At 48.2% G+C, this 15,918-nt stretch overlaps 1 protein-coding gene and 1 pseudogene across 2 annotated transcripts in view; one reads left to right on the top strand and one right to left on the bottom strand.

Annotated features, from left to right (window-relative positions):
- LOC308135062 (zinc finger MYND domain-containing protein 11-like) overlaps positions 1–9,314 on the top strand; it is a gene marked incomplete at its 5' end in the record, with an annotated part of 21,249 nt that extends 11,935 nt beyond the window's left edge. The window contains 10 exon segments of the mRNA XM_080502935.1: positions 296–383; positions 501–556; positions 1,659–1,736; positions 2,255–2,373; positions 3,116–3,449; positions 3,563–3,637; positions 4,687–4,749; positions 4,751–4,966; positions 5,060–5,245; positions 6,407–9,314. Coding sequence (XP_080359061.1) covers positions 296–383; positions 501–556; positions 1,659–1,736; positions 2,255–2,373; positions 3,116–3,449; positions 3,563–3,637; positions 4,687–4,749; positions 4,751–4,966; positions 5,060–5,245; positions 6,407–6,529 — 1,338 coding nt within the window. The 3' untranslated portion in view covers positions 6,530–9,314.
- A 901-nt stretch (positions 9,315–10,215) lies between these two features.
- The window catches only part of LOC308135361 (disco-interacting protein 2 homolog C-like), a 58,655-nt pseudogene continuing 52,952 nt past the window's right edge, over positions 10,216–15,918 (bottom strand). Inside the window, exons 31-36 of the transcript XR_013937249.1 lie at positions 15,220–15,281; positions 15,027–15,083; positions 14,301–14,375; positions 14,016–14,190; positions 13,815–13,938; positions 10,216–12,186 (exon numbers count right to left, since the gene is read on the bottom strand). The product of XR_013937249.1 is annotated as a disco-interacting protein 2 homolog C-like (transcript). The remainder of the gene's footprint in view (positions 12,187–13,814; positions 13,939–14,015; positions 14,191–14,300; positions 14,376–15,026; positions 15,084–15,219; positions 15,282–15,918) is intronic.

Below are 15,918 nucleotides of genomic sequence, written 5' to 3'. Positions count from 1 at the left end.
CCTCTATACTTCGCTATATTCCTCCTCTATACTCCTCCTCTATACTTTCTATACTCTATACTCCTCCTCTATACTCCTCCTCTGTACTCCTCCATTTGTCCAAACATAATAAGTCAGCTGTGTGTGTGTGTGTGTGTGTGTGTGTGTGTGTGTGTGTGTGTGTGTGTGTGTGTGTGTGTGTGTGTGTGTGTGTGTGTGTGTGTGTGTGTGTGTGTGTGTGTGTGTGTGTGTGTGTGTGTGTGCGTGCGTGCGTGCGTGCGTGCGTGCGTGCGTGCGTGCGTGCGTGCGTGCGTAGAACCTGTCTGAAGGGAAGTATAAGAGCTTTGAAGAGTTCAAAGCCGACGCCCAGCTGATCGTCCACAACACGGCCATCCTGTACGGAGGTGAAGCAGAAACACTTCGACTCCTTTTGCACCACAACATGTTTCTGCAGGGCTCTGAACTTGTTTGTTTGTTTGTTTGTTTGTTTGTTTGTTTGTTTGTTTGTTTGTTTGTCTCAGTGCACAGCGACCAGGCGGAGATCGCCCGGCTACTCTTCAGCGACACGTGTCACGAGGTGAAGCTGTTCTCCTCACTTCAAATCTGATTTACTACTTTTATTTTTCAAATTCCAATTCTTCAATTTTAAACAGTTTTTTAAATCGAGATTAAATTAAATTTGTCTTAATATTTTTAATATAAACAATTTTTATTGTCAATATAAATTTTTTTTTTTTAATGTATTTTGTCTTTTGTTTCTTAATAAATCTGTTTTTATTTTGACATTAACTTCTCTCTTCCTCCTCTTCTTCCTCCTCTTCCTCCTCTTCCCTCCTCTCTTCTCATCCCTCCTCCTCCTCCTCTTCCCTCCTCTCTTCTCTTCCCTCCTCTCTTCTCTTCCTCCTCCTCTTATCCCTCCTCCTCTTATCCCTCCTCCTCTTATCCCTCCTCTCTTCCTCCTCTTCCTCCTCCTCTTATCCCTCCTCCTCCTCCTCCTGCTCTCATCCCTCCTCCTCCTCCTCTTCCCTCCTCTCTTCTCTTCCCTCCTCCTCTTATCCCTCCTCTCTTCCTCCTCTTCCCTCCTCCTCTTATCCCTCCTCTCTTCTCTTCCTCCTCTTATCCCTCCTCCTCTTATCCCTCCTCTCTTCCCTCCTCCTCTTCCCTCCTCCTCTTATCCCTCCTCTCTTCCTCCTCTTCCCTCCTCCTACTCCTCTTCCCTCCTCTTCCCTCCTCTCTTCCCTCCTCTCTTCTCTCCTCCTCCTCATCCCTCCTCTCTTCCTCCTCCTCTCTTCCTCCTCCTCTCCTCCTCCTCTTCCTCCTCCTCATCCCTCCTCTCTTCCTCCTCCTCTCCTCCTCCTCCTCATTCCTCCTCCTCTTCCTCCTCATCCCTCCTCTCCTCCTCCTCCTCATCCCTCCTCTCTTCCTCCTCCTCTCTTCCTCCTCCTCATCCCTCCTCTCGTCGTCCTCCTCATCCCTCCTCTCTTCCTCCTCCTCCTCCTCCTCCTCCTCTCCTCATCCCTCCTCCTCCTCCTCCTCCTCCCCTCCTCCTCCACCTCATCCCTCCTCTCCTCCTCCTCCTCCTCATCCCTCCTTCTCTCTTCCTCCTCCTCTCTTCCTCTCCTCCTCCTCTCCTCCCCTCCTCCTCCTCCTCTCCTCCTCCCTCCTTCTCTCCGGTCCAGTTGAACGAGTTGTTGCTGTGTAAGAACTGCTTCTATCTGTCCAACGCTCGGCCCGACAACTGGTTCTGTTACCCCTGCGTGAGTTTCTCTACACGTCTTTTCCTCATCCCTCCTTCTTCACCTCTCAGTGTAGCAGCAGTGAGGCGGGTCAAGTTACCGGCCAAAGTAATCACATTACAGTGATGAAGTACACAAACACAAACACACTTCTACACCACAGCGTTTTAAATCAGAGTTCTTCTCTTTGTAGAAAAACACAAACAGGAAGTATTAGATGTCCCCGTGAGAACCAGACTCTGGGTCTTCGGGGTCTCCGGGGTCTTCGGGGTCTCCGAGGTCTTCGGGGTCTTCTGGGTCTTCTGGGTCTTCTGGGTCTTCTGGGTCTCCAGGGTCTTTAGAGTCTTTAGAGTCTTTAGAGTCTTTAGAGTCTTTAGAGTCTTCAGGGTCTTCAGGGTCTTCAGGGTCTTTAGAGTCTTTAGAGTCTCCAGGGTCTCCAGGGTCTTTAGAGTCTTCAGGGTCTTCAGGGTCTCCAGGGTCTTCAGGGTCTTTAGGGTCTCCAGGGTCTTCAGGTGACCAGATGAGTCTCTGTGTTGCAGAGTCCGAGTCACGACCTGGTCTGGGCCAAGATGAAAGGTTTCGGCTACTGGCCGGCCAAAGTGCTGCAGCGGGACGACAGCCAGGTGGACGTTCGCTTCTTTGGCCACCAGCACCAGAGGTGAGGGGCTGGAGTGACTGGTACTGCTACTGCTACTGGTACTGGTACTTGTACTGCTGGTACTGGTCCTACTGCTGTTACTGCTACTGCGCTACTGGTACTGGTACTGCTGGTACTGCTGCTCTACTGCTACTGCTACTACTGCTACTACTGCTGGTACTGCTACTGCTGCTTTACTGCTACTGCTGCTGCTACTGCTGGTACTGGTACTACTACTGGTACTGGTACTGCGACAGCTGTTCTACTGCTGCTACTTCTACTTCTACTGCTGCTACTTCTACTTCTACTGCTACTGTAGCAGCTACTGCTACTGCTCTACTGCTCTACTGCTACTGCTACTGCTACTGCTGCAGCTACTGCTACTGCTCTACTGCTCTACTGCTGCTCCTACTACTGCTACTCCTACCGCTACTTCTACTGCTACTGCTGCTGCTACTGCTACTGCTACTACTACCGCTATTCCTACCGCTACTTCTACTACTACTGCTACTGCTACTACTACTTCTACTGCTACTGTAGCAGCTACTGCTACTGCTCTACTGCTACTGCTACTGCTACTGCTCTACTGCTACTGCTACTGCTACTTCAACTGCTACTGTAGCAGCTACTGCTCTAGCTACTTCTACTGCTCCTACTACTGCTACTACTACCGCTACTCCTACCGCTACTTCTACTACTACTGCTGCTGCTCCTGCTGCTGCTCCTGCTGCTGCCCAGCAGACTGAGTGTCGGTGTCCCCCAGGGCCTGGATCCCCTCAGACAACATCCAGGACATCAAGGTGAGCGTCCAGCAGCTGCAGGTGAAGCGCAGCAGCGGCTGGAAGAAGGCGTGCGAGGAGCTGGAGGTGTACCAGCGCTTCCTGAGGGAGGGGCGCTTCTGGAAGAACAAGCTGGAGGACGGCAGCCCGCCGCAGAGCCAGAACCCGAGACAGCCGGAGGAGGAGGAGGAGGAGGAGGAGGAGGAAGAGGAGGAGGAGGAGGAGGGTGGGGGCGGCGGCACGAGGACGGAGCGGCTGGAGAGAACGGAGGAGGCGGAGTCCAGCATCTCCTCCACCAGCAACGAGCAGGTCCGCCAGGTGAGTCGCCTTCCAGGAGCCGCGGACGGCCTGAGCTGCTCTCCGGCGCCGCCCGGTGGCGCTTCTGGAGAACAGCAGTCAAGATTATCATCCTCTGTCCTGCTGTGTTTCAGCTGAAGAGCAGCCTGGAGCCCAAAGCCAAGAAGAGCCGGCGCTGTGCTGCTGTGGAGCCCAAAGAGGAAGTCAGTGTAGGTCCTCACACACACACACACACACACTCACACACGCACACACACACACACACGCTCCACAAACACACACACACACACACACACACACTCGCTCCACACACACACACACACACACACACACACACCCCCACACACACACACACCCGCTACACACACACACGCTCCACAAACACACACATACACACCCGCTCCACACAAACACACTCGCTCCACACACACTCACACACACACACACACACCCGCTCCACAAACACACACACACGCTCCACAAACACACACATACACACACACACCCGCTCCACACAAACACACTCGCTCCACACACACTCACACACACACACACACACCCGCTCCACACACACACACCCGCTCCACACACACACACACACACACACCCGCTAAACACACACGCTCCACAAACACACACATACACACACACACCCGCTCCACACAAACACACTCGCTCCACACACACTCACACACACACACACACACACCCGCTCCACACACACACACCCGCTACACACACACACACACACACACACACCCGCTACACACACACACACACACACGCTCCACAAACACACACACACACACTCGCTCCACCCACACACACACACACACACGCTCCACAAACACACACACACACACACTCGCTCCACCCACACACACACACACACCCGCTAAACACACACGCTCCACAAACACACACACACACACACGCTCCACAAACACACACATACACACCCGCTCCACACAAACACACCCGCTCCACACACACTCACACACACACACACACACCCGCTCCACACACACACACCCGCTACACACACACACACACACACACACACCCGCTACACACACACACACACACTCGCTCCACCCACACACACACACACACACGCTCCACAAACACACACACACACACTCGCTCCACCCACACACACTCGCAACACACACACACACACACACACACACACACACACACACACACACACACACCCACCCACCCACCCCGTGGTGAATCCCACCCCTCCCCCCCCCAGGACCCCGAGCCAGAGATGGAGGCGGTCAGCTCCAGCCAGGAGATCCCGGTGTCGTCGGGCGCCGCCGCCGCCCGAGAAGCTGTCGGTGTCGACGCAGACCAAGAAGGCCGGCGGCGGCTCGCCGCGCACGCTGCACCGCGGCACGCAGACCAGCAGCGACGGCGCCTGCCAGAACATGTGTCACGAGAAATACACCAAGGTCTTCAACGACGTCAAGGAGATGATGAAGGCCGACAACAAGCGCGAGACGGAGCGGGTCGTCCGCGAGGCCCTGGAGAAGGTGTGTGCCACGTTAGCCGCTAGCAGTTAGCCGCTAGCAGTTAGCCGTTAGCGCGCCGGAAGGAATTAACGCTGTGTGTGTGTGTGTGAGCAGCTGCGTGCGGAGATGGAGGAGGAGAAGCGCCAGGCCGTCAGCAAGGCGGTGTCCGGAGCGCAGGCGGAGATGGAGAGGAAGTGTAAGCAGGTGAAGGACAAGTGTAAGGAGGAGCTGGTGGAGGAGGTGAAGAAGCTGGTGGCTCAACACAAGCAGATGACCTCCCAGACCAAGAAGAAGCAGTGGGTGAGTCACGACGCTGGAGACCCACAATCCTCCTTCCTTCACTAACGTCACCACTTCATCATGTTCCTTTAATGAACGACGTTTAATTCAGGATCTTTCCTGCGGGTCAATAGAGACGTTCTACACAGAAACAAGGACAATAATATTGAGGTGCAGCTAAAGTTAGCAGTAGTTAGCAGGTAAAAGTAGTAGCAGTTAGCAGCTAAAAGTAGCAGTAGTTAGCAGGTAAAAGTAGTAACAGTTAGCAGCTAAAAGTAGTAGCAGTTAGCAAGTAAACGTACCAACAGTTAGCAAGTAAAAGTACCAACAGTTAGCAGCTAAAAGTAGTAGCGGTTAGCAGGTAAAAGTAGTAGCAGTTAGCAGGTAAAAGTAGTAGCAGTTAGCAGCTAAAAGTAGCAGTAGTTAGCAGGTAAAAGTAGTAGCAGTTAGCAGCTAAAAGTAGCAGTAGTTAGCAGCTAAAAGTAGCAGCAGTTAGCAGCTCAAAGTAGTTGCAGTTAGCAAGTAAAAGTAGCAACAGTTAGTGGCTAACATTAGCAGCAGTTATCAGCTAAAAGTAGAAACAGCAGCTAAAAGTAGCTGCAGTTAGCAAGTAAAAGTAGCAACAGTTAGCAGCTGAAAGTAGTAGCAGTTAGCAAGTAAAAGTAGCAACAGTTAGCAAGTAAAAGTACCAACAGTTAGCAGCTAAAAGTAGCAGCAGTTAGCAGGTAAAAGTAGTAGCAGCTACAAGTAGCAGCAGTTAGCAGGCAAAGAAAGCAGCAGTTAGCAGGTAAAAGTAGTAGCAGCTACAAGTAGCAGCAGTTAGCAGGTAAAAGTAGTAGCAGCTACAAGTAGCAGCAGTTAGCAGGCAAAGAAAGCAGCAGTTAGCAGGTAAAAGTAGTAGCAGCTACAAGTAGCAGCAGTTAGCAGGTAAAGAAAGCAGCAGTTAGCAGGTAAAGAAAGCAGCAGTTAGCAGGTAAAAGTAGCAGCAGTTAGCAGCGAGCTGTTGGGCCACAATGCTACAGACCTTAATCAACTGGTGACTTATTTTAGTTTTGTTGATTGATGTGTGTGTGTGTGTGTGTGTGTGTGTGTGTGTGTGTGTGTGTGTGTGTGTGTGTGTGTGTGTGTGTGTGTGTGTGTGTGTGTGTGTGTGTGTGTGTGTGTGTGTGTGTGTGTGCGCAGTGTTATAACTGTGAGGAGGAGGCCATGTACCACTGCTGCTGGAACACCTCTTACTGCTCCATCAAGTGTCAGCAGGAGCACTGGCACGCCGACCACAAACGAACCTGCCGCAGGAAGAGATGAGCAAGCCCCGCCCCCTCCCGTAGCTCCTCCCCCCCGCCCGTTAGTCAATGTACACACACACACACACACACACACACACACTTCCACTTCTTCACTCTCCTTCCTACAAACTTTGTGGAGCTCGTGTTTTTCTCAGCGTTTTGTTTTTATTATTTAACTTTTCCCGTCGTCGTCGTCGTCGTTTTCTCTAAATCGTGGACGGAAGGTTCCAGAACGAGTCTCCAGACGTCTTTATCTTCTGTTTTTATCCGGTTTCTTTTACTGGAGTGGAGAATCTGTTATTTAAGACTCAACACACAAACATTTTATTGGCCCTGTTTTTAAAAGAAATCCTTGTTTTATTATTCTATATTATACTTTGTTGTTCATTTTTTTTTTTTTTTTAAACTTCAGATTTTAACAGGAAGTCCTTCTGCTCCATTTTTTTTAAAAATACGCGAAAAACATTATTTGATTTCCTGTTTTATTTTGGTGGCACTTTTTTTTTTTTTAATGTAAATGATTTCTACCTAAATTCTTCTTCCTCCCCGTCGAGTGTTTTTTGGTAACAGGGTCTCTGTCGTCATGGAAACGGAGGGTTTGTTGATGAATCATTTTATTCTGCACTAATTTGGATTTACTGTCGGTGGGGATCAATTAGTGATCGGTCGGTGATCAGCATTTGTTTCTCTTCATCCAAGTTCATCTTTTTCTTTTTTCGTTCTTCACATTAAAACAAATAATAAAAAAAAAAAATACACTGAGAACGAACCAACTGAGACATTATGCAAATGTTCATCTTTTCTACAGTGACTTCCTCTTCCTCCCTTTCATCCTCCCTTTCATCCTCCCTTTCATCCTCATCTCGTATAAAAAAAAAATCCTATAAGGCGATCAAATTGCTGTTTTTTTTTTCTCTTCTGTGAAAATTGAACAAAGGAAAATAAAAAGGTTTTAAATCAGAAAATCTGCTTTAACTAAAACAACCACATGCGGGTTTCAAATAGTGAAAAGTCACAAGACTTTTTTTTAAAGTTTAAAAAAAAAAAAAGTGAAAATGTTTTATCTTCTTGAACTTTCTGATATTTCAGAATTTTTTTTTTTTTTTAATAATTTAAAGGCTGAAAAGTTTGACGAAGAAAAATGTAATAAAAAGCTTGAAATATTTCAGTTTGTGTCATAAACTGAATGAAAACAAGTTTTGTAGTTCAAATTGAATGAGTTTCTATTGAAATGCTCAGATGTACAAAATGTTCCAGCTGTTGGTCACTAAAGTTTGTGGTTTTACTTCTAATAAAACTCTAAATACACAAACTAAAAGGTTTCAAGCTTTTTGTGATAATCTGTTGTTTTGGTTATCAAATGTTCAGATTTTTATCCACGTTCAGGTCTTTTTTTTTCCTCATTGGCCGTTTAATCTGTATTTATGTGATTGAAATCGTCAGTAATCGTCACGCTTTGCAGATTGTGATTATTGATTATCGTTGATCCCGAAACGACTTTTTCCTTCTTTATTGCGCAAACGACTCGAGCAGCACTTATTGTGGAATTTTTCCTGATCTCGTCATCTACCTAAGGCTTTTATTGTGAAATCCAATGATGAATTTCCTTCACACAGATTTTTATTTTTATTTTTTTAACCTCTTTGTGTCGACAAGCGAGGGAAACGACGTTTTTAACCAGTTCTTAACAGTTTCGGTGCGCCGGTCCCCACTCAAATATCGGAATTCCTCACACACACGAGTTGGTTTTCAGTGTTTTCCAGGACATGTGACACCAGAACAACACGCTTTCTGTGGACGTTTTTTATGTGAGTTTCTCTTGGAAGACGAGACTCGTGATTTGTACACGACTCGTTTTTCCTTCTCATTTCTCCTCTTTTTGAATCCGACGTTCCGCCTCCTCCTCTCCTGGCCCCTCCCCCCTTCCTGGCTCCGCCTCCTGGCCCCTCCCCCCCCCCTCCCTCCTCCCGCCGCCATCGTTGCACTACATGTAAATAAAGTCGTGCGCTCTCCTCCGTGTCGTATGAACATTGTAAATGATCCACCTCCGCTCAGTTTTCAGTGATCGGGATGACTGTTAGTTCTCATTTTGTACAATGTACAACCGTTATCATATCAGCCCACGTGTGTGTGTTTTATATGGTGAACACACACTTTTAATGTGTCTGAATGTTTCAACTTAATTTTTTTTTCCGGTGGATGTTAAAGTGCGACTGAAGCATGTCCTCCTGACGGTTCGTGTTACACATGATGTGACTCTTGTTTTTTTTTAAAAAACTTTTTATATTCGTCCATCCGGCCGTGTTATTTCACATTTACTTATTTTTTGGTTGTTTTTTTTTTTTTTTGGTTGTTTTTCCTCGGTGTGAAACGTTTGGATGTAATTCCAGTCGGTCTCTGGTTTTTACCTGCATGAGTAAAAGGTGTGTGCACCTTTTTTTTCTTCTTTGAGGGGTTTGGGGTTTCTTCCCCTCCCCCGACGTGAACAAAAATACCTTTTTTCTTTTTTTTTCTTCCTTTTTTTGTTGAACTTTTCTAAAAAAAAAAGAAAAAAAAAAAAACTTCTTTCGGGCTCCTTCACGTCTCGGGAGCTGCTCCGGCGCAGCTTTTAGAAAGTGAGCGAGCCGCTTCGTACACGGACGACGAGTCCTGCTGTTCGGTCCGTATGTAATCTATTACTCATGGCTTAACGTTTTCTATGCCCCCCCCCCCCGACTGTTTTGTTTCCGTTTGTTTTTTTGACACTTTAGCTAGCAATATGTATATAAATATATTCTATGTGCTAACATGGAGGAAATAAATGTATCGACAAGTTCCTGTGATTCTTTGTTTCTATGATTCTTGTTTTATTTCTGTTTAATTGAAACGATTGGCTGCGATCGAATGAAATGGTGGAATTAAATGATATCAAATGTAAACAAGTTGGTGAAATGATCAACTTTGACTCAAACTTTATGTACGTCGAAATTCTTATTTCACTCATTCAGTCAAATATTCTCGGCTAAAATGATACATCTCACATAAACAACGCAGAGATTTATTAATGTTTAATTTTTGGTTTGAAGTTTATTAAATTTGGATTTTCAGTTCTTTGCAAAACCTAAAAATAGTTTATACACAAGAAAAACGTTTCTCTTTCTAAATAAAAATAATTGTGATCATATATTGAGATATTTCTGCTGGAAATTTCTGCTTAATTTTTATTTTTATCCAAATTAAGACTAACTGATTTGACTAAAGACGTACATTTTAGATTTTTAGACCAAAATTTACATATTATGCTTCAATTTAATAGTGAAATAAAGGTATATGTGTGTGTGTGTGTATATATATATATAGAGAGAGAGAGAGACAGAGACGGACATGTTATTTTTATTTCATAATACAACACAAAGTGAACACATACAGGACATAAAACATCAAAAAAATCAGTAATAACATCCAAAAAAAGCAAACCAACAAGTGTCAAGCCTACGATACTTTTTTATCTTATATTTTATTACAATATATTATAATTATATCACTGTAATTGGGACTAAAATGTAAACTTTGGTCTAAAAATGTAACATTCCTGTACAACAACAATGGTGGTTGTATGTATATACATGTGTGTGTGTGTGTGAATATAAACAATCTATTTAGAAAATCTGGACTATTTGTGGCACATTTGTAGATAAAAAAAAAAGACAAACGTCACCATTTCTTTGTCAAAACTTTTATTTACCTGGAAAAAAAACTTTGTCAACACAAGTAAGACTTTAAAAAAAGGGGGCGGGGACAAACGTTTCGCCGATGACTGAAAGAAACAAACGGTGAAGAAAGTGCTTTTTTTTTTTTTTTTTCTGTGTTGAACGTTGGAACTCCGGTGAAAATGCTGAGAGTCCCGATCGATCGGTCGCCTGATCGATCGATCGATCGATGGTTGGCTGGAAAAATATGAAGAATTGTGTCGCTCATATTTACAATCATGAGGAGAGACGCTGACGGTGCAGAGTCACCTTGTTGTTTTTATTTAATCCCAGCCGGTTTTTAAAATCAACACGTGCAGAAGTGCAGTTGCTCCGTTTGAAAGATCAATAAAAAAACATTTCAGCTCAAAAAATTATTCACGCATACAGAAGCCTCTAAAGTAAAAAAAAAAAATCTGTATAAAATCTCAAAGCTCATTTTCTTCACTTAATTTAAATATTTCAACTTTTTTTAAAACATCTTTTTTTATCAGCGCCGCTGACGGGGAACCTCAAAATACATTATTTCACAAATTTTTATGTTTTTCAATGAAAACATGAAATAAAAATGTTTTCCTTTATCAGTCCGGACGTGTAAATAACTGGGAAAATGAGCTTTTTAATGACTTTTGAGCTGCTTCTGTAAATTTTACTGAGAAAAGTTCTGATCCAAAGTGACTGTAGTTCCTTCTGCTCACCACTAGAGGTCAGAAGAGACCTTCAGCTGTCTTAGTTATTCATTATCGCCTCATTTCAGTAAATTAAGCCTCAAAACTTAAAACTTTTTCCTCAGAAATTTCCGAATGACTTTGAAAAATGAAACCTTTGACTTATTGATTGTCCTGTATTGATTATATTTAGTCATTTCCTGATTATGAGACTCCTTCAATGCTTTCATTGATTTTCACCTGCAGAATGTCGCCCCCTGCTGGTGGTAAAGCTGCACTGCGCATAAGGAGTCTGTGCATAAAATGACACAATTCGGGTGAACAGTAAACGTATTTATTTTGAAAAGAGATTTAAATTGATCAAAATTTTTAATGTAAAATATTTTATTGACACAGGAAGTTTTACAGTTTAGTGGATCAGAAGGTTTCATCACGTTTTAATAGAAAACCCTCAAGTTGCGTCGCTTCAGTAGAATCTATGATCATATTCACTCATTCACTCGTTTCTCTTCTTCATTTCACTCGGATGACACAAAGCTTTTTGTCTCTTTTATCTTTTTTATATTAGCAAACATTCAAGAGCAAAACGTTCTTGAACGTCTCGTCATAAAACTCTAAAAGAGAGAAAGAAAATAAATTAAATCCGTTTCTTTTTTTTGTACATACTTACATGATATGAGTTTACATGTCAGTTAAAGGCTCGTTGAGGATTCGCGCGCTGATTTCATTTGAAATGACGTTTAAAACAAAAAACAAAAACAGAAGAGGTTAAGGTGAACGGAGCGTACCTGACGGTGGCGGGCGGCGGCGGCGGCGCCCTCGTATCAAAACATGTCGTACTCTAAAAAAAAAAACCTCCTGTGAATCTTTTCCGAAGATGTGGTGAGAAAAACCAAAACGGAACGTGTTTTATAAAAGCTACAATCTTTGCTACGTTGACGATTGTCCTCCGCGGCGCCTGAGAGACGACGCCCCGGGGCGGCGGGCGCCCTCCCCCCCTCCGCCCACCGGGGGGAGGGGCGCGCTGCTACATGTTGTACGCCACGTAGATGGGGTCCAGCTGGTCGGCCAGGAAGCCGTCCCGCAGGTGCATGCGCTGCTTCTCGCCGCGGGAGTTGATGGGGATGACGCCGACGTCCACCACCACGACCACGCCCACGATGAGGTAGTGCTCCTCCAGGACCACGTTGGTCACCAGCGGGACCAGGTCCAGGGCCTCCTGCTCCGAGCCGTCCAGCTCCACCACCGCCACCAGCAGGTTGGTCCAGGTGAACACCGCGCTGCAGACGGGGGGGGGGGGGGGGAGACACACCGTCACCTCACGCGTCGGGTCGCCGCAACGTTTCGCCTCAAGACTTCCTCGTGTTGCATCACGTGCTAAAGACGTAGCCAGCAGCTAATGCTAAGGTGGTTGTTGTTGTTGTTGTTGTACGTCGACGTGGAGAAGCAGCCAGAAAACGACGAAAAGCAAGTGAGAGGCTGGAAATACGTCGAGCAGAGAGGAGGCATGCTAATGCTAAAGCTAATAGCAGCTAATTCTAAAGCTCGGGTCGGAACGGGCTGGAACAGGTCGGTACGGGTCAGTACAGGTCTGTACAGGTCGGTGCGGGTCAGTACAGGTCGGTACAAGTCGGTACGGGTCGGTACGGGTCAGTACAGGTCTGTACAGGTCGGTGCGGGTCAGTACAGGTCGGTACAAGTCGGTACGGGTCGATACAGGTCGGTACGGGTCGGTACAAGTCGGTACAGGTCTGTACAGGTCGGTATGTGTCGATACACGTCGCTACAGGTCGGTACGGGTCGGTACGGGTCGGTACAGATTGGTACGGGTCGGTACAATTCGATACAGGTCGGTACAGGTCGGTACGGGTCGGTACAAGTCGGTACGGGTCTGTACAGGTCGGTACGGGTCGGTACAGATCGGTACGGGTCGGTACAATTCGATACAGGTCGGTACGGGTTGGTACTAGTCGGTACAAGTTGGTACGGGTCGGTACAGGTCGGTACAAGTCGGTACGGGTCGGTACAGGTCGGTACAAGTCGGTACGGGTCGATACAGGTCGGTACGGGTCGGTACAAGTCGGTACAGGTCTGTACAGGCCGGTATGTGTCGATACACGTCGCTACAGGTCGGTACGGGTCGGTACGGGTCGGGACAGATTGGTACGGGTCGGTACAATTCGATACAGGTCGGTACGGGTCGGTACAAGTCGGTACGGGTCTGTACAGGTCGGTACGGGTCTGTACAGGTCGGTACGGGTCGGTACAATTCGATACAGGTCGGTACAGGTCGGTACGGGTTGGTACTAGTCGGTACAAGTTGGTACGGGTCGGTACAGGTCGGTACAAGTCGGTACGGGTCGGTACAGGTCGGTACAAGTCGGTACAGGTCGATACAGGTCGGTATGGGTCGGTACAAGTCGGTACAGGTCTGTACGTGTCGATACACGTCGCTACAGGTCGGTACGGGTCGGTACGGGTCGGTACAGATTGGTACGGGTCGGTACAATTCGATACAGGTCGGTACAGGTCGGTACGGGTCGGTACAAGTCGGTACGGGTCTGTACAGGTCGGTACGGGTCGGTACAGATCGGTACGGGTCGGTACAATTCGATACAGGTCGGTACAGGTCGGTACGGGTTGGTACTAGTCGGTACAAGTTGGTACGGGTCAGTACGGGTCGGTCCTAGTCGGTACGGGCCGTCCGGTAAGGCAAATGTACCCATGAGCAACTCGGTTGCTGCTCTGAGCTCTGGACACGATCGTCACCGACGGCAACGGTTCGTTACTTAAGGTTCTATCCACAACCTTTTGTCCGTGGAAACGTAGAACCGGTTCCGTCCAGCAGCGGTGGAACCGAGACGACCTGCGGGGGGGGGGGCGGGCGGGGGGGTTAGTGTGTCCTCACCAGTCCGTGATGCTCTTGTGCGTCCGGACGACGGACGTCTCGATGTCGATGGGGTGGTAACGCATCCCCCGCAGCTCCATGGCCTCCTCCAGCGCCCCCACCACGTACAGCGCGTCGTGACGCTCTGCACACACACACACACACTCTGAGATCCAGAACCACTGTGAGCGTCGTCCCCCCCTCCTCCCCCGCCTTCCTCACCTCCGCTGGCGTCGGTCAGCTCGGTGCGCCGCAGGAAGCCCAGGTACCCGGTTCGAGCCCAGACGGTCTGCGTGTCGCCGAAGCTCAGTCTGGAGGTGAAGTGGTCGGACTGCAGCGCCTCGTCGCCGTACACCGCCAGGTAGCCGCTGGCGTTGTGGGCGCTGTGCACCCAGATCTACCGACGGAGGAAGTGGGAGGAGCTTCACACGTACAAATCTGACCCACTGACGCTTGACCCCCCCCCGGGGGGGGTCAAAGGTCACGAGACAAAGTGTCCGGACAAACCTCCCCCAGGTGAGACTCGCCCATTGGTCCTTTAGTCTCTGGGTTGGCGATGATGATCCGGACTCCTGGGAGGATCTGGGGGGGGGGGGGGGGGGGCAGAGAGAGAGAGAGAGAGAGGGGGGCGAGAGAGTCAGACAGCTGTCTGAAAATACAAATCACTCACTACAGTGATCTGGTTCGTCTGAGTCAGTCAGTAGTGATCCAGTTCTTCTGAGTCCTACAGCGATGTTCCGGTTCTTCTGACTCAGTCAGTAGTGATCCGGTTCTTCTGAGTTAGTCAGTAGTGATCCGGTTCTTCTGAGTTAGTCAATAGTGATCTGGTTCTTCTGAGTCAGCAGTTGCTTCAACTACTCTTCTGAGTCAGTCAGTAGTGATCCGGTTCTTCTGAGTCAGTCACCAGTGACCCGGTTCTTCTGAGTCAGTCAGTAGTGATCCGGTTCTTCTGAGTCAGTCACCAGTGACCCGGTTCTTCTGAGTCAGTCAGTAGCAATCCGGTTCTTCTGAGTCGGTCAGTAGTGATCCGGTTCTTCTCAGTCAGTCAGTAGTGATCAAGTTCTTCTGAGTCAGTCAGTAGTGATCCGGTTCTTCTGAGTCAGTCAGTAGTTGCTTCAACTCCTCTTCTGACTCAGTGTTGTGGGTGATCCGATTCATCTGAATCACCCGAGTCTGTTGGTTCAGTGAGTTTGCAGGAAGACGAGACTCATTAACCCGATGACTCAGTTTTACCTTTCCAGACTCCATCAGCGGCAAAACTGTGAGGCGATTCTCTCCACCAGCCGCACCCTGCAGAGACGCAGCGACGTGATGCAACGTGATGCAACGTGATGCAACGTGATGCAACGTGATGCAACGTGAGCAACCGGCAACTTGACGGTATGAAATTAAATCAAACAGTCTGAATGTGGCGATTCGGCCGAACCTGTCGTGTCGCAGAGCCCTCATGTCCACGAACACGGTGGTGGGGTCCGGGCCGGACGTCCCCTGAAGGAGGAGACTCACACTCAGTACACACCGCCAGCACACCCCTACCCTACTCCTACTCCTACCCCTACTCCTACTCCTACTCCTACTCCTACTCCTACCCCTACTCCTACCCCTACCCCTACCCCTACCCCTACTCCTACCCCTACTCCTACTCCTACTCCTACCCCTACTCCTACCCCTACCCCTACTCCTACCCCTACTCCTACCCCTACCCCTACCCCTACCCCTACCCCTACTCCTACCCCTACTCCTACCCCTACTCCTACTCCTACCCCTACCCCTACCCCTACCCCTACTCCTACCCCTACTCCTACCCTACCCTACTCCTACCCCTACTCCTACTCCTACCCCTACCCCTACCGCTACCCCTACCCCTACTCCTACTCCTACCCCTACCCCTACTCCTACTCCTACTCCTGCCCCTACGCTTACTCCTACCCCTACCCCTACTCCTACTCCTACCCCTACCCCTACTCCTACTCCTGCCCCTGCCCCTACCCCTACCCCTACTCCTACCCCTACCCCTACTCCTACTCCTACTCCTGCCCCTACTCCTACCCCTACCCCTGCTCCTACTCCTACTCCTACTCCTGCCCCTACTCCTACCCCTACCCCTGCTCCTACTCCTACTCCT

The sequence above is a fragment of the Blennius ocellaris genome, assembly GCF_963422515.1.
Source record: "Blennius ocellaris genome assembly, chromosome: 10".
Taxonomy (NCBI): domain Eukaryota; kingdom Metazoa; phylum Chordata; class Actinopteri; order Blenniiformes; family Blenniidae; genus Blennius; species Blennius ocellaris.
Note: the sequence above shows the minus strand (reverse complement) of the source record. Positions and strands in the feature narration are given on the sequence as shown.